Source organism: the organism of the source record quoted next, unplaced genomic scaffold, assembly GCF_019419815.1.
Source record: "Pyrus x bretschneideri cultivar Hongxiangsu unplaced genomic scaffold, Pyrus_bretschneideri_v1 Contig14, whole genome shotgun sequence".
Classification (NCBI taxonomy): Eukaryota; Viridiplantae; Streptophyta; class Magnoliopsida; order Rosales; family Rosaceae; genus Pyrus; species Pyrus x bretschneideri.
Genome location: NW_025999435.1, coordinates 7689917 through 7708712, shown reverse-complemented (window position 1 = coordinate 7708712; position 18796 = coordinate 7689917). Strand labels below are relative to the sequence as shown.

Below are 18796 nucleotides of genomic sequence, written 5' to 3'. Positions count from 1 at the left end.
GTGAAAATACTGATATGGTGCATTGAATTCACTCAAATTATAACACACGTGTTGAATAGTATCAAATAGAATTTTGACTTTAAATAGAATTGTTGACACTCTAAATCGGTCATTTACACTCCTCTAAATATAATTTTTCACATAATATAACATACTGAAAAGCAAGAAGAGCCGCATCTAGTAAACATAAATCTCAAACATGAGGATTCAAAAATGGAAAGACCAAGATGAGTTAAAGTATCCGCAACAAAATTTACCTCCTTAAAAATGTGCTTCCAATCAATATGATTAAAGACTGAGACAGGTCACGAACATCATTGATGATAGAACTAACTCTCTAAGGAACCTCCCATTGCATTGGTGTAATCTAATATATCTTGGCCGTCAAGAACAAAGAAAATTTAATTTAGCTTAACCGATATTTTCATAAATTTTGTTTTGACATACGATAGCATTAGTAGATTAACTTGTTAAATGATAGAGAAAGGAATCGAACCCACACCATGCTGCCTAAAGCATTAACTTTTTCCGTCACTATTGTAAAACGTCATCTAAATCAATAATTTCATATCTCGACATAGATTAACGGTCATTTCATTTTTAGCATAAGTTAATTGAAACAATTCTCCTCTTGAATTAAGGTCAATAAATACAATTCCATCTCCGCTTAAAATAAAATTTCTCATGTGGCCTCTCCTTGAAAACTTCTAATCTTGAAATATGTAGTGACCATTTTGACACAAAAAAAAAAAAAAATATATATATATATATATATATATATACACGTTGTGACCATAATCAAATTGCTCCCAAAAAAAAAAAAATGGGGAGAAAATTTTGGGTAAAAGTTTTGGTGATAAAGAATAAAAAGGGACGTCAAGCCGCCACGTATCCCAAATTTACATCCTCACAAATAATAGTCGGTTCGGGTTGTTTCAGCAAGCCCATAATCCATCTCACCCCTAAGCCCAGCCCGTAAACGCACTCTTCTTCTTCTCCTTCTTCTTCTTCGTCGGTGTCTATCCAGTAGCTACCTACTTGCTCATGTGCCTCTTCAGTTCCTTATCAGTGATGACTTAACCCATCACTCAAAAAGGTACTTTCCAATTTCCCTTTTTCTTTTTTCTTTTTAATTTGTTTCTACAGTTTTCTTGTTTGTTGAGTTTCTGGTTTTTCTGTGTCCTTTCTGCTACAAATATTGTATATTGGTTTAATTTGAAATTTAACGATGAGAATACTAGGGTGCATTTGCTTTTATATGATAATTATTTTATGAATTATCTGTTTATGTTTAATTTCTTACTGATAGCATGTTAATTTACTAATCCTGCTTTTATTAAGGTAAATGTGGTGCATTTGGGTGATGTATGATGAATTGGTTATCGGTTTAGTCCACTCCGAATTGGATCCTGGCTCACCCCATTTGTTCTTGTTTACTGTTTAATCTGACAATTTAGCGCCCGTTTGATGACCATTTCGTTCTTAGTTTGTTGTTTTTTTTGTGTTAGAGATAGAAGGTAGATACATGGGAGAAATGGGGGATATAGGAGAAGGGATGAGGGATTTTGGGAGAAATGTTGAAGAAATTTATAAGGGAGGATACACGAATTGGAAACTAAAAACGAAAAGAAAACCAAAAACTATTTTAAGTTGTTTTCGCTCTCAAGACTGGCCAATAGTAATGCCCTTCGTCATCAAATGAAATGGTTATCAAAGTAAAAAAAATGAAATGGTTCTTTATATACTTTCACATATTTAAAGCACAAGAATTGAAAACCAAAGTAAAAAAAATGAAATGGTTATCAAATGGTGCATTATTGTTTCCTTTTGCAGAACAAGGATTTCATGTTCATGATTATATAAGTTTGTGTGTGTGTGTGCTTTGATATTCAATAGAGATGTCAGTGGATCTTTTGTTTATAAAATTACGCCAATAGGAAATGTGAAGTTTCAGTTGGCTCCTCTCTTTTTTGATATTTACAGATAAACCCCGAATGATGTCATCACCCGCATTAGCTGCTTCATCAAGTCTTTTACCATTCAATTGTAGGGCAAAGCACTGTGCTGGGCTGTTTCCTAGTTTCTCGAGAAGATGTGGGACCAAGATAACGTTATCTGCCAGTTCTCAACAGAAAGGATTTCGATTTGCGATTGCTTCCAGTGCACCTAGGTCGAATGGTAGTGTTAAGGATTTATCTGAAGCTGAAACTGCACCTCAATTGTATTCTTGGCCGGATAAGAAGAAACCAAGAATATGTATACTAGGTGGTGGATTCGGAGGTCTATATACTGCATTACGACTAGAATCCTTGGAGTGGCCTGATGACAAGAAACCTCAGGTCCTCCTTGTTGACCAGTCCGAACGCTTTGTTTTCAAGCCAATGCTGTATGAGCTTCTTTCAGGAGAAGTAGACGCATGGGAGATAGCTCCTCGTTTCTCAGACTTACTGGCAAATACAAGTGTGCTGTTCCATCAAGATAAGGCCAAACTATTGTATCCCTCTGACCATTATGGACCTACACAATCCAGCCTTGGGGGAACTGTGCTACTTGAGAGTGGACTCCTTGTTGAATACGACTGGCTGGTTCTTGCTTTAGGAGCTGAATCAAAGCTTGATGTTGTACCAGGAGCAGTAGAGTTTGCATTGCCATTCTCCACCCTGGAGGATGCTGATAAGGTAGATCGTAAGTTAAAAACATTGGAGAGGAAGAACTTCCGTAAGGAATCTTTGATTCGTGTGGTTGTTGTTGGTTGTGGTTACTCTGGAGTTGAGTTAGCTGCCACTGTATCAGAGAGACTGCAGGATAGAGGTATAGTACAAGCAATTAATGTGGAAACCACAATCTGCCCGAATGCCCCACCTGGCAATAGGGAAGCTGCAATTAAAGTACTCACATCGAGAAAAGTTGAACTTCTGTTGGGTTATGTTGTCCACTGTATTCGTAGAGCTGTTGATGCAGAACATGATTCCGAGAAATATATATTGGAACTTCAACCTGCTCAAAGGGGATCGCAAAGTCAAACTTTGGAAGCAGATCTTGTATTATGGACTGTTGGGAACAAATATCTTCTTCCTAAGCTGGAACCCGAAGACAGGCCCCATGAGCTTCCCCTAAATGCTCGTGGACAAGCAGAAACAGATGAAAATCTTCGCGTTAAAGGCCATCCACGCATATTTGCTGTTGGTGACTCTTGTGCTCTAAGGGAATCAAATGGAAGGCTTCTTCCTGCCACCGCACAGGTTGCTTTTCAGCAAGCGGACTTTGCTGGTTGGAATCTGTGGGCTGCAATCAATGACCGCCCTCTTTTACCGTTTAGGTTTCAGAATTTAGGTGAAATGATAACTCTGGGAAGAAATGATGCTGCTATTTCTCCAAGTTTCATTGAGGGGCTAACTTTAGAAGGTCCTATCGGCCATACGGCGAGGAAATTAGCTTACTTGATTAGATTACCAACGGATGAGCATAGGCTTAAAGTAGGAATCAGCTGGCTCACAAAATCTGCTATAGATTCGGTTGCATCTCTGCAGAGCACCCTGACTAAGGTCCTTTCAAACTCATAAACCATTATTATGTTTTCCGACATACCATGGTTGAATAGTTGTAAAGAATTCGATTGTTGGTAAAAATCTGTTACCATTGACGTCATTTCAGGTTTTATTTATTAAAATTCTACAGTATTCATATGAATTATTAATAGAACACAGCAGTTAATTTCTATTTATTGGCATGCCCTTGTCATTGTTTGATCTAAGGCGAGGCAGTTTTAGCTGAGGCATAGGCATTGACGAGTGCCAAGGCATTGATTGTCAGATGCGCAGCTTTTGTTACGTGCCTGTGAGCAGTAGTTTCCACTTTGCCATTCAAAGGAAGATTGGCAAAGCCATCCACGCAGGTATCCTCGTTCATCAATGCGGCACTAACCCAGGTTTGGATATTACTCAACTGAAGCCTGGAGCTGGAGGCTCCATCTACACGACCCAGTTCTTCTATCGACTGTTGGAGCATCTCGACTGCGTCACCAAGCTCCTCCGCGCAGTCAACCAATGCTGCAGATGCATTGTGGTTCAAACTGTAGACTTTCAATGGTCTTTTCATGCTTGGGTGAACGCAAGGGTGACATTGAGGGAGGTATGAACTAGTTCTTTTGGGTTGGTCTGGATTTTGCCCGCGTAGATTGAGAGGGAGTTGTAGCACAACCTAGGATACATTGTGACTTTGCATGATGTTTTTATGTAGTCGGTGTTTGTTTCTGTCGGAGGAAATAATCCGATGGCTGTGCTAGAGTTGAATAATTGGAGAATGGACAGAGCCACTACTGCATGCAGAAGATAACCTTCCATTTCTCTCCCTCTCCTGTTCCTTTTTGGTTTGAGTTGATAGGGGAATTTTGTAAAGAGAAGAGTACAGAGAGAGAGAGAGAGAGAGAGAGAGAGAGAGAGAGATCCTAGCAGCACCACTGCTAAATCCACTCCCTCAGATCATAAGAATCAAACCAGGAACAGTTAGTCAATGCCATCAAGGGCCGAGAGGAATTATTAAAGACCGATTCCACTGCAAATTATTCGAGGACGGTAGCATTACATGACATTGAATTTAAATAAAACTTCATCTGCATCTAACAGTATTGAGTTGCAATAAACTTATTGTACTAATCCGTATTCAAAAAAACAAAAAAAAAAAAAAAAAAACATACACACACACGCGCGCACACACACACACACACACACTATATTATTATGTTTTCTTTCATGTGTAAATTCTTTTAATTGGGTTTCTTTATTGCACTATGTTTATAAAAATATATAAATAAAAATACAATTAAATATATAAATAAAAAAAGAAGAAGAAAGACCTATAAAATAATTATGGCTTGATATTCATCTTGGCGTAGTGTACATCTGGCTATTTACTTTCCAATATTTCATACTCCCAACAAAATTAAAAAAAAAAAAAAAAAAAAAAAAATCATAAAAAACAGAGTTGGTCTTCTTGAATATAACACTCACTCACAAAAACCAAAAGCAATTTCTCACATACCAAATGTTGGGTTTTTTCTTTCTTTCTTGAGTACCAAGTAACCCGTTTCGGTCGTAGAATTTATTTTCTACGACCGTCATACCTTTCCTGAGAACCACACAGAATCTAAGGCAACAACGGTTCATTTGACGCCGAGGCGTAGCTGTTGATGAGTGCCAAAGCATTGCTCGTAAGATGTGCAACGTTCACTATGTACCGACGGACAAGACTCTCCACTCTTCCACTCATGTGATGTTCATCAAAGCCATCCATGCAGGTGTCCTCATCTGTTAATGCAGCACTAACCCATGTTTGAATGTCACTCATTTGAACCCAGAAATTTGATCCTCTAGCTACATGACCAAATTCATCGATTGATTTTTGGACCTCGTCAACAGCATCTCCAATCTCCTCCACACAGTCGAGCGCTGCTGCAGCCTCTATGGGATTCAAACCGTGGGTTTTCGACAACCTTTTCATGGTCACATATGTTTCTTGGGTTGCTGCAATGGTCACATTGAGAGCAGTTCGTGCTAGTACTTTCGGGTTGGTCTTGATTTTTCCGGCGTAGATTGAGAGCGAGTTGTAGCACAATTTCGGATAAGTTGTGACGCTGCAAGATCTTTTTATGTACTGAGTGTTGGATTTGCTGGGAAGTTCATTAGCACTGCATAATTGGGGATTAAGCAGAGCTAATAGTACTACTAAAGGAATAAGATGATGGCCTTCCATTTTTTAGGAAAGGGGTCATATATAGATAGAGAGCTTGATGAGTTTGTAGAGCAAAAGGGTCATATATATATATATATATAAAAGGAAGCTAAAGCTATGAGGTTTCCATTTTTTAGGAAGCAAAACAAAAGAGTTTTTATCACAATCGGTCGTTGAAAGCTGGAAACTGACTCACCCTATCAAGATAGTTTTTAAAATTGAAAATCGATTCAATGTACAATCAATGTAGTCCTTGAAAATAAATGTCGCAAATCAATGTGGTACTTCTGTCATAATTTTGTCAAAAGTTTTGTTTTTGGTGATGTGGTACATAATTGAGTCCTACAAGTCTAATTAAATATTGCCATTTGAATTAAAAATATTTAAATAATAAAAGCCAATTTTTATTTTTGTATAACTAACATGCTTAATTTTAGCTGCACTTCATGAAACTCTATTTTGATCTTACTTTGCCTCATGTAATTCAAAAGTCACAATTTTACTCCCTAAAACTCAAAATTCACTTCACTTTGAATTGGGAACTCTCTTTTACTTAAAACTTTTGATAAGATTTAGTGAGATATGTTGAGGGGTAGCTTAGTCATTAAGAAAGTAGTGGTAGTCCTTTATATTGGATTCTCTTGTAATAACTCTTCAATTAATAAAAAATACAAGAGTCGTGAAGTATTTTTCCTCTCTAAGTTCTCTGAGATTTTTCCTTTGGTTCTTCGACCTTCTTTCATTCTCTAAGATTTTTGATCAATGTCAAACTCTGTATTTCTAGTTAATATGGTAGCCTCTTAAAATGTATGTGGGACCCAACACCATATAAGACATGTCACATGTGCAATAAAATTTGATTATGGATCTCTATTATGCGTCATAGAGTATTAAATTTAAAAGAAATTGAAGAGTTGAAAAAAATAAATAAATAAATAAATTGATTAGCATGGTGCACCCAAATTAAACTCATATAAGAGATTAATAGATCTAAGATAATGTGGAGCGATTTTTAAGTTTTATAGACATGATTTTTCAAGTTTCAAGATAAAATGGGAACAAATTCGAGTTCCAAGAAGCAAATTGAAGCGAACTTTGAGTTTCAGAGAATAAAGTAACGACTTTTAAGTTACAACAAGCAAATAAAAATTAAGTTCGAGTTCTTTTAAGGGTAGCTAAAAATAATAAAAAGGGTTCTTCTTCCCCGTGAATGACTATTGTTCCAAAGTCAGCTCATGCTAGCTAATAAAACCACGTATCATATAATTGTAATTTGTATGATTGAATGGATTCTTTTAAAGTTTATGGGGCCCGCATGTAGTTTAGAAGACGTTCTTCCTTTCGACATGGTCATAAATCAATCACTAAAAATGTGCAATTATTTGGAAGATGGATTAAATTTGGAGACCAAACATAACACCCTCCCCAAATAAGAACTAATCCATCACATTCACTAGTGCTTTCAATTCCAATCAAGATTATTAGCATACAATAGAATCGTGCCCGTCAATAATCGCTATGGGAGGTTGCGTTGCCTTTTCAGCCATCTTTCTTTTGGAAGTTGGACCCTCTAAAAATTTAAAGTGATCGATCGGGTTTGTTTTTAATATTTATTAACTTAGATTCATAAAATGATGGAGGGGTAACTTGTTATACGTATTATATTAAAATGTGATGGTGTAAATCGTAGATAAATTTAGTTATTAGTATTTTTTTTTCCTACTAGGATTGTATTTATTTGGAGGATCCAAGTATTCCTCTCATCTTTATTACTATAAATAAAGGCACTATAGAAGGAGAATAACATATCTCATACACATAGAGAAATCCTTACACTTTTTCCACTCTCTCTCTCTCTTGCCGCACCATCTTTCCCCCATGTCAAATAAATTGGCCACAATACGCTATCAACACACCCCTCCGCTATGCTAAAGAATCTAACGTGAAATTTTCTGCTACAAACCAGTTCATCAATATCATTACAATCAAGATATGCCAAAACAACAATTATTATCTTGATAATTTTGCAGCCCTAATAGATCTTTTTTGGAACATAGAGAGTAGCGACTTGAAGCCGCGCCGTCGAGCCACCAAGCCGAGAACCCAGCCTAGGAGCCATGGGCTTCAAGCCTCAAAACCAAAACCCCGACATCATTCCTTGGCGTCTCCGTCCCCAAAACCACGGCAGTGCTTGGCCTGCAACCACTCCACGCCACGTGCTCACTTTCCCGACCTGCATTCATTGTAGAACACTGATTTGGCCATCGAATCTAGGGTTTTTGGGTGTGAACGTTGAGAATATCGCTTCTCCATCGAACCACGAACTGGCACCTAGGTCCCCAACCCAAAAACGCAGTCGCCTGAAGCGCAATCACCGGTCACATTCTCCGGCGACAACACCCAGCTGCGCTAGGGTGTTTTGATCTACCTACTGCCCTTTGGGCTTGGTTTTTGCCTCCGCCTGCAGTAGCTCAAAGCTACATCACTCGGCCCGCATCACACTAGCTTGTAAGGCTTTGGTGTCCCTTTGCAACACGAAGCAGTGGATCCAGCCCTCATGGTTGCGCCGCATTGGATCCCATTCCATGTGGATGGTACACCCGTGCATGCAAATCACCGGATGCAGCAGCCTAGGAAGGCTGGCCACCTTCCTCTTGTGACTTGGCTCGCCTCCTGTCCAGCCGAGTTTTGGGCTTAGGCCCCACGACACCCACTTGTTAAGCGCTCCGTGGGCTTTCGTCTCTCCACATACTAAACGATTGGCTAAGTATTTTCCAACAACTGGATATCGATTCTTTGGTTCTTTTCCCACCCATTTTCTCAAGATAATTGGTATGAATAAGACTCTACATTTCTCGCAACTGCATCTCATTATCCATAATCGAATCATAAGTAACTTCAACCCAGCTAGTACACAATGCAACATCTTCAATGAGCATCCAATTCTTATCTGCATCATTAGCCATTTTGTTGGAAAAAAATTGTATTGAAACTTTGAGAGAAAGATAGGAATGTGGTTGAAAGTAGTTGAGAAAATATGAAATTGTGGTGTAAGGTAGAAGATAGTGAGAAGGTATTTATAGAAAAGTAAAATCAATTTTTTTTTTAATTCTTCAAATTTTTTTTTTTTGGATTTTTATTTATTTTTTACATTTTTTTATTTTTTTATTCATATAATTAATCTTTATCGTTGGATTAAAAAAAATTTGAATTCCAACACTCCAGATTGTAACACGTGACACAACGGTATGATTACACAATTTTAAACTGTTTTTTTTAATTTATAAAGGTGAATAACGTGGACCGTTGATCTCAAATCCAATAGCTAAAATTAAATAAGGTTTTAAAATTTTTATTACTGTTGGAAATCCAATAGTATAGAAAAAATTATCGTTGAGATCCAACGGGCTAGGAGGTGCCACGTGGCCTCCAATGGTCACTGACGAAAGCATGTGTACGTGAACCCCAGTGCCTGATGCAAAAAAGAAGCTGAACGTGGCTGACGTCAGGGCAACGTTAGCCTTACAGCATATCTACTCCAGGCTCTCGGGCCAGCAACTCCCCACAGGCTTCTCCCTCGGGCTCAATCGCCAGCTTGGGCTGGACCTTCTTGCTCAGGCTATTTGGGACTGTTTGTTAGGCAGTCCATCGGGCTATCAGCTCCGGTGGAGCTACTCTAACCCCCACTCCCACCCAAACCTCCATCCCTTCTCTCCTCTGTGCCCACCCAACCCTTCATCCCTTCTTTCTTCACAGTCGTTGTCGGCGTCACCTCCCACCGGCCCCGGCAACCCCATTATCTCCAAAGTTTCCCTAGCAAGCTGCTTTGGCACCCAGAGAACCCGATTACCTCAAAAAATAAAAACCCATGTGAAATTGGAAATAAAAATGGGGTCGGTAGTTGGCTGGGGTTTATCATATCATAATGGGTAAATAACAAAACCCAAGATGGATAATTCATTGTAATTACGAAAAATCCATATAAAATATACAATCTTGAACAACAATTCACAGAAATTCAAACCCAATTTCAAAGAAAATGATAACCCATTTCTTAAATTTCGAATCTGAGCAACAAAACCTCATCGGAGGTAGATTGAAAAAGGACCCACATGAGGAAGCCGTTCAATTGCTCGAAACAAGTGTGAATTTGAAATTGGTTTACCCAAAGTTTTTTTACGGGGACAGGACCATGGTGCATTTCTTGGAGTTCGTCTTGTTGCCGGGCAGTCTTCTGATTGCTCAGCTGCTCTATGGCTCTGCTGGTTAGAGTTCTAACGACGACAATGTCGATTAACAGAAAGACACAGAAAGAGAAGCAGGAAACGAGCAGAGAGGATAGGGAAGAAGGAGAGGGAATTGGTATTTTTAAAAGCATTTTAGGGGCGCCAAAACAGTAGCACAGAGCTTGGTCAGGAAGCTTTAGAGGTAATCGGGTAAGAAGCATTAAGAGCAACTCCAGCGTTCCCTCCCCCCAGGTTATTCACTATTCAATCCACCTGGTGAACAGTAACTGCCCTTAATGAACAGTAATCGCCTTTTGCATCTCCACCGTTACACTTCAATAGCCCTGGCAATATGCAATAAAATATTTGTATTTTTTTTATTTATAAAATAATACAAAATAATTTTAATTATAATTTCGGATAAGATTTTTAATCGTTCTCGTTGTGCCACTTGTCATAAAATCCGAAAAGACAATTATTGGGGATGGATTTCCGATAAGATTTTTAATCGTACTCGTTGCGCCACGTGTCATTATCCGAAAATACAATTATTGGTGATGGATTTCTGATAAGATTATTAACCAATCATGTCGCGCCATGTGTCATAATCTGTTACAATCTTTGAGGATAGATTTCCATCAGATTTTTAACGAATGACGGCATACCACGTGTCATTATCCTAAAATACAATTATTGGTGATGGATTTCTGATGAGATTAGTAACCAATCATGTCGTGCCACGTGTCATAATCTGTTTACAATCTTTGAGGATAGATTTCCATCAGATTTTTAACGAATGACGGCATGCCACGTGGCATTATCTACAACCTAATCCTTTATGAATCCTCTATATAATCCACCATCCATCCTCACAAATCTCACACCAATTTTCTCCAGATCTATATCATTATTCATAGTTTATGCTTCCTTCTTCACAAAAATCTATATCATTATTCATAGTTTCTGCTTCTTTCTTACAATGTCTTCTTCTTCCTCAAGGATGATGTGGGAACTCGATCAAGAAGAGAAAGAATTGTTTAACCAATCAGAATGAATGTTCAATCTCCAGGTGGCAAAAAATGAGAGGGAAGAGGATAAGGAGCGTAAAAAGAGAGATGACGAAGTAAGAATGGGCAAAGCCTCACATTCCCATCGAGTCATCCAAGCTGTGGCTCAAATCTGCAGGCCCAGCCGTTCCAGAAACCTTGATAGAAGTAGGCAACGACGAGGTATGGAACTTTTGGACGTTTATTTTGTCCCTAATAGTGCATTCCCTGATACGTACTTTAGACGTTGTTTTAGAATGGACTGACATTTATTCAACAAAATCATGATTGCTGTTTGCAACCATGATTCTTACTTTGTGCAAAAAAGGATGCTTTTGGTGCTATGGGTCTCCTTCCTCAGCAAAAAATTACTACTGCCTTGCGGATGCTTGCCTATGGAGCATCTGCAGACCAAGTGGATAAGATAACGAGGATGGGGAAATCAACCATTCTTGAGTCCCTGATGAGGTTTTGCAGAGTAATCGAATCTATCTACACCGCAGAGTACCTCCGAAAACCTACAAACATGGACTTGGAACGGCTTTTGAAGAAGGCCGAGATGCGTGGTTTTCCTGGGATGATTGGAAGCATTGATTGTATGCATTGAACGTGAAAAAATTGTCCAAGTGCATGGCAAGGCACTTATGGGGAAAGAAAAGGAGCAAAAAGTATCATTTTGGAGGCGGTGGCATCCTTTGATACATGGATTTGGCACGCCTTTTTCGGGGTTCCGGGAGCTCAAAATGACATTAACGTCCTTGCCCAATCCCCAATGTTCAACGATGTCCTGCAAGGAAAGGCACCAAAAGTCACGTATGAGGTCAACGGACGTATGTACGACTGGCCATACTACCTAGCTGACGGCATTTACCCAAGGTGGTCAACATTTGTCAAAACAGTGCCACATCCGCAAAGTGCAAAGGAAAAACACTTTGCAAGCTGTCAAGAGGGGTGCAAGAAGGATGTGGAGCGTTGTTTCGGTATCCTCCAAGCTCGCTGGGCGATCGTTAGGGGTGCAGCTAGATTGTTTGATGTAGAGTCGCTTCGATCTTTCATGATGACGTGCATCATTCTTCACAACATGATTGTGGAAGATGAGTACGATTATGAAGCCGTTGATGAATATGAGCCAGAGACGATGAACAATTCAAGAACACGTATATATTGTGCTCATGACGCCACCGATGAGCCCATGCAACATGACCGTTACAAAGGGATGGACGTTACAATGAAAGGCTCATTCAACGATATACTGCATTTCAAATGCCAGACATGCACAATGCCCGACAAATTGACTTGATAGAGCACCATTGGGCATTGAAATAAGCTGAAGATAATTAAGTTCATTTAGTGTGTTTTTTTGAATTTGGTATGTTTATGTTATTTTATTTGGTGTGTTTTATTATTTGGTATGTTTATGTAATTTTATTTGGTGTGTTTTATTATTTGGTATGTTTATGTAATTTTTTTAGTTCAGCTTTAGTGAGTTTTTTATTATTCGGTATGCTTATGTAATTTTATTTGATGTGTTTTTGTCATTTGAATAAATATTCTCTTAGTATAAATAACTTACCAAATTCATTTGAATAAATATTCAATAAATTGGAAACAACATAAAGTACTATATTCAATAAATAATAAATTACAACCGAAAGTGATTGGAAAATTATGGGCTCCGATTACAAAAACTACTCTATTCATCATCACTTAACCAATTTGTGGTGCTAGGATGATCTTCTCTTGTGGTGCTAGGACCATCTTGGCTTGCTCTTGCTTCTCTTGCACACCTCCTTTGCACCATGTCCGCTTTCTCTGACTTCCAAAAAAATTTAGAATTTGGAGACTTCCCTTCTAAAGGCGTGTTCATAATCTCACGATCTCATTGTGCCCGTCTTTCTTCTCTAACATGTTCCCTTTCTTGCCTAAGTAGCTGTCTTTTTCTCTCATTAGCCTGAAATTCTCTCTCAATAGCTGCAGCTTTTGCGTCCTCTCTAACCTTATCAGCCTCATATTTCACCATTTCCCTCACCAAAGTCAATTCACCCTGGTAAGTAAGTTCTTCCATGAACTTTGCATAATCATTCTTGGAAGCACTCCCTTTTCTCTTTGAAGCCTTCTTACATTAAGGCCTAATTGGATAACGGGTCGAACCTAACGCTTGTTCAAGGAGAGGCGTTTCAGGCACTTCTTCTGCATCATCTTCATGAACATGCGAGACATGATCGGGTGTAGAGTGTAGAGGGGTGTTGTTCATGATTTTGGTTTTGGTTGAATGCTTTATTTTTGCTTTTGGTTTTGGCACCGTACCAAGCTTGTGCATGAAGTTCCTACACAATGCGGGAGAAGAAATAATTATAATAAAAATAGGTAACAAATAAATAATACAAACAAATAATTATAATGTAAGTAGGTAACAAATAAATAATACAAACAAATAATTATAATGTAAGTAGGTAAAAAATAAATAATACAAACAAATAATTATAATGTAAATTTGGATATAGTACAAACAAATGAATAATATATTGTTACCTGATCCGAGTAATTTTCCCCACTTCGAATATTACTACTAGCTTGTACCAAGGCGTCTCTCCACGTACTAAACGATTGGCTAAGTAATTTTCAACGACTGGACATCGATTCTTTGGTTCTTTTCCCACCAATTTTCTCAAGATAATTGGTATGGATAAGACTCCACATTTCTTGCAACTGCACCTCATTACCTGTAAGCGAACTATGAGTAACTTCAACCCAGCTAGTACACAACGCAACATCTTCAAGAAGCGACCAATTTGTACCTGCACCAGTAGTCATTTTGTTGAAAAAAAATGGATTGAAACTTTGAGAGAAAGAAAGGAATGTGATTGAAAGTAGTTGAGAAAATATGAAATTGTAGTGTAAGGTAGATGATAATGAGAAGGTATTTATAGAAAAGTAAAAACAATTTTTTTTTCGAACAATTTTTTTTTTTAATTTTTATTCAACTAATTAATCTCTGTCGTTGGATATAAAAAAATTTGAATTCTAACACTCCAGATTGTGCCATGTGTCACAACGGTAACTTTTCTTAATTTTAAAACTATTTTTCTTTTATTTATTTATTTATAAAGCATATTAATATCGACCGTTGATCTCAGATCGAACGGTGGATATTACATAAGACTTTTTTTATTTTTTTTACCGTTGAGATCGAACGGACCGTGGGAAGCCACGTGGCTTCCCAATGGTAATTGAAAAAGTGACTGATTTTTCTAAATTTGTGTCGGCGACGCGCCCCTACACGCGAGTGGGGTGCATGCGCCTGACAGAAAAAAAATAAAAAAAGGCTTGACGCCAGGCTAACGTCAGCCCTGACGTCACATTCACTCGGGCTCTTGGGCTGGCCATTCTTCACGGGCCCGGAGCTTGGGTCTCCACCTCCACTCGGGCTCTTTCATGCTGGAGCCGGTCCACAGGGCCTCGGGCCCCTTTTCTCTGGCCTGTACCCCGAGCATCCACCTACGGTGGAGTTGCTCTAAAGGGATGATCCAAATATGATGCCAATCATTGGTGTGCTGTTCTTAGAACAAAGCCGAGGTTATGGGGGAATGAACTGTGGGGTGGAAAGGTAGATGACGGATATGGAGAAAGATGGATCTGTGGGTTTGAAAGAAAGCAGTTTGCAGATAGGGAAGGGAGAAAATAATGGGACGAAAATTTTAAAAAGCAGTGAAGAACGTATGGAAATCGATGATGATTGTTAGGGAAGCATTTCACCAACTCTCATAAATTCATAATGGTAGCGGGGGCAGCAATTGGGAGCAGGGTTGAAGAAGATGAGGGGTCTAGCAAGTCTAAGGTTTGATTTGGTGGATTTGGGATAGAGCAAGATTGAAATCAAACTCAAGAAGAAATCGTGGAAGAAGAAGGAGGCTAATGAAGCAAATTGATCTCTCACCAATGGAGAGAGGAACTCTCATGGAGGAGAGAGAGACTCTCACAAAAGAGAGAGGAGAACTCTCGCGGAGGAGAAAAAGACTTACAGAGGAGGGAGGGGAGAAGAAGATGGAGGGAAGTTAGTACACACAACAGTCATTTTACAAGGCTTTGTATTTACATTAAAAGTATAAACTAGCTATAATTAGGAAAATGACTTCCGCACTCTTTTTTCCTTCTTAGCTCTCATCTTTCTTATTCGAGTCGTTGGACTGAATAATCAAAGAATAATTAAGAGACAATAACAAAATAACAGGAGGAGAAACATAAAATAAGTGTGGAAAAAATCTTTTGATACATGCTTATTCAAGAGTCCTAGGAAAAACCCCATAAACAGTTAGTGATTCAAATAATGAATTGGAATATCCTTGATAACATGAAGCGAGTAAGATTTTGGATGCATACTGTAGAAACAAGTTGGTATAAAAATCAAGGTGAGCTACATGATGGTCTGATAGCTTCCTCCCACCACCCCATCCCCACATTTTTTGTTTTAATCTGTTGTCACAATCCCAACTTTTGTCCCAGCTTCTCCGCAACTCTATGTTCACTAGTCACGTGTTTCTTATTATATTAGAGAAAATCAAATACCAATATTTAAATTGAAGACATGTCAATCATATTGTAGATGCAGATTTCTGCCTTCTTATTCTTGGATAAAATTGCATCTATAAAACAAACAACATATTAGGTCAAGGCCAAGAGCCTCATGCACCCACGATGAACGTGGGGCTTTGGCCGAAGAACCTCCGATACCAAAGTTAGAATTTTGAGGAAAAAGTGTTTAGAGAATTTAGAGAATTTTGCAAGAGTGTAGAACTTGAGTTTTGGAGAGAATGAGATGTTTATATAGGGGTGTGGTCGGCTTCCTTTGGAGAGATGGTGACCAGCCCTTTGTGGCATTTTTGGGTGTAATTTGTAGTTAATTAGCCCATTAATAGATTAATTAGGTAATAAATCAATTAATTAGCTAATTAATATAATTTGAAATGAATGTTTTGAGGGTTACCTTACGGAGAAGATTTGATGAGGATGGATGAAATAGATTTTGAATAAATACCTATTTTGAGTACTTTTGACTTGATTGAGGGATGATTTTCCACTGCTCGCGTATAGGAGTTCTGGTGTTCCTTGAGGGTAATTTTGTCCTTTTCACTCTAGAATCTACGTGTCGTCTCCATATTTTTCTTAATTATTTTTTGCTCCACACATATATCGATAAAATACTCATAGTTTCATCAATCAGTTTTGCTAAATTGTCTTTTTATTAAATTTTTTTTCTCTTTTTATTATTATTTTTTTCTCTCGTTTTCTAAATGAGTAGTCAAGCAATAAAGAAAAAAAAGGACATGCATGTTATAAATAGAAAAAAGTGAAAGAGAGAAATAACATTTGCTAGAGATAGAAGTAGAACGGGCGTAATGTATTACATTGTTTATTTTTGTAACCGTATCATAAAAATGATGCAGGTAAAGAGAGTGAGGGATATTGGTATTATTATTTTTCACTCTTGATCTTGTGTGCTATAATAAGGTTACAAACATACCTCTATATATAAACGTCTTAATCTGACAAAACATTACATACATGAAGAAAAATTTTACCTCTCTAAAACTTTTCACCTAAATCTTTTAAAAGTTGCCACTAAAATTTAATTTAATTTACTTCCTCATATAATTACATATGTTGCATTAACACTTTTTTTTTTCTCTCACTGTATAAACAATTAAACTTCAAATATAGGCGGATGAAATCATAGAAATCCAAGACAGAATGAAACTATGTCCACGTGACATCCATGGCATATTGTTGCTCCCCGCTTTTTCTTGCAGCTCACACAAATCACTTTTATGGGGACTGGGAATGTCTTTATCCCCTAAAAAAAATTAAGAAAAACTAATGAAAAAAATTTGAAAACTTTGAGTTTTAATGAAAATAACAAAATAAGGGGTTAAGTGAATAGTACTATGATTGACTTTTTAGTGTAAAAATATGGTTTTTCGTTAAAGTAAATAGTACCGGAAGTTTTTCGTTAGAGTTCTCTATTAATTCCCAAGTTCTGCATGTTAATAGGAAGTGGGATCTTTTCTTGATCTAATCTATTTTTTTTTTTTCTGTCTTCTTATTTAAACGATTACCGTTTAACAACGTTAGTATCTTCTTTTGAATTTTTTACAAAGAGAAAAGACAAAAAGAGAAGTGTGAAAGGAGAGAAGCAAAGGGGAGATTAAGTGCCTTCTAGGCTCCCACCATGCTTGAATTTCAAGAAGAAACTCATATGAAACCATAATTGTTGCCTTAGTATTTTGAACTAAAAATATAATGTATGTATAAATTTTTATTACACAATATTTTATTATTAAACAAAAATGTTATGTGCCGGTAGGGATGGACAATGGTTATGGCGGACGGGTAACCGTGGTTATTTACCCATAACAGTTTATGTTCATACCCGTGTAACCGTTTACCCGTTGGGTAATTGCATAAACGGTTATACCCATACCCATAACCGTTTATAAACGGTTAACCATACCCATAACCGTTTACCCATTTAACCATAATCATTTACCCGTTTACCTGTTTTTGAACCTGTTTGTCTTTTTTTTACCCATTTACCCATTTTTTCACCCATCTACATGTTTTTTTTTAACAACTTGAAAATTACAAAAGAAAAATTTGTCATAATTTTCGTTTTTCTGACAATTAAACATCATTATAGTTACATTTTAGCATGCATTTCCCTATTGTAATCATTTAAGTCATCATACAATTCCAATAATTGAAATAATAGTTTACGAATGATATTTTTCTGCTACACCCAAGCAAATCTTTAATTATAATCCATATGATTACAAAGTAAAGCTTCTAAAAATAAAAAATAATCATTATTTTGAATACGAAATGATTCAAAGCTGCAAAATAACGTCAATTAACTTTGCCAGTTGTAACTTTATGGTAATGTTAAAGGAACTAATAGCTTCTTTCTTAGCTTGAACATAACAAGATTCCAAAAGTACAGAATATCAATTGGTTCACAATCTTCCACATTTTTCAAATATTCCACAAGCACTTTTTGGCATCGACATTTTCTCCTCCAAATAATCAAAACCAACAAAAATTCATCTCAGGTTCTTTCAATTCCAACTTCATGGCAGCAAAAAATTGACGTTAATTCTAATTTGACTTTTCATTTACGGTTTTTAATTTTAATTTTTTTTAAATTTACATATATTAAATTAAATGGGTAATTGGATACCGATTATAACCGCGGGTAATACCCATAACCGATGGATACTTGTTATAATTACGGGTAATACCCATAACCGTTCATTTAAATTTCACGGATAAATGGTTATACCCATAACCCTTTGTTCGTCTAAACGGTTATCCATAACTATAACCATGAACTTTAATTGGGGGGTAACCGCGGTTACCCAAACCCATGAGTATTTTGCCCATCACTGCGTGCCAGTCAAGCCGTTTTATACAAATTGCTCTCATATTTTTGTTAAGATTGCTCTCATGAACCTTTTTTTTTTTTTTTTTTTAAACAAATGATATTATCTATATTATGGGGTGGAAGAGTAAGCTAAGTCTCATAATAGGCTATCAATAATATAGTTCAAAATTTTCTTTAACAATGATCGAACTTAAGACCTCTCATTTATAAATAAAAAGAATATTATTAGATTAAATTCCCCATCTTAGCTCAATAACTTGGTTGATTTCTTGAGTATAAAACTCTTTTTATTAGTTTAACAGCTTAGTTGGAATGTAATGAGAGATCGCATAAATGTTACAACGTTTTAAGTATAAACT

The 18796-nt window shown here is 37.2% G+C and overlaps 3 protein-coding genes across 3 annotated transcripts; 1 reads left to right on the top strand and 2 right to left on the bottom strand.

Annotated features, from left to right (window-relative positions):
• Positions 1–845: 845 nt before the first annotated feature.
• LOC103952273 (alternative NAD(P)H-ubiquinone oxidoreductase C1, chloroplastic/mitochondrial) lies at positions 846–3648 on the top strand. The gene is made up of 2 exons (XM_009363837.3): positions 846–1096; positions 1984–3648. Exon 2 carries the CDS (start codon positions 1995–1997, stop codon positions 3561–3563), a length of 1569 nt encoding a protein of 522 aa, XP_009362112.2. The 5' UTR covers positions 846–1096; positions 1984–1994; the 3' UTR covers positions 3564–3648.
• Positions 3574–4710, bottom strand: LOC108867600 (pectinesterase inhibitor 10). The gene is given in 2 exon segments (XM_048579983.1): positions 3574–4100; positions 4103–4710. Coding segments are annotated over 2 exon segments (591 nt in total). The 5' UTR covers positions 4344–4710; the 3' UTR covers positions 3574–3750.
• A 148-nt stretch (positions 4711–4858) lies between these two features.
• LOC103952270 (21 kDa protein-like) lies at positions 4859–5799 on the bottom strand. Its single transcript, XM_048579981.1, has one exon. The coding sequence runs from the start codon at positions 5749–5751 to the stop codon at positions 5146–5148; it is 606 nt and encodes a 201-aa protein (XP_048435938.1). The 5' UTR covers positions 5752–5799; the 3' UTR covers positions 4859–5145.
• Positions 5800–18796: the final 12997 nt, after the last annotated feature.

Bases quoted from the DNA above. Each gene is read 5' to 3' on its own strand.
- LOC103952270 (XM_048579981.1), bottom strand. From the start codon at position 5,751: ATGGAAGGCCATCATCTTATTCCTTTAGTAGTACTATTAGCTCTGCTT.
- LOC103952273 (XM_009363837.3), top strand. From the start codon at position 1,995: ATGATGTCATCACCCGCATTAGCTGCTTCATCAAGTCTTTTACCATTC.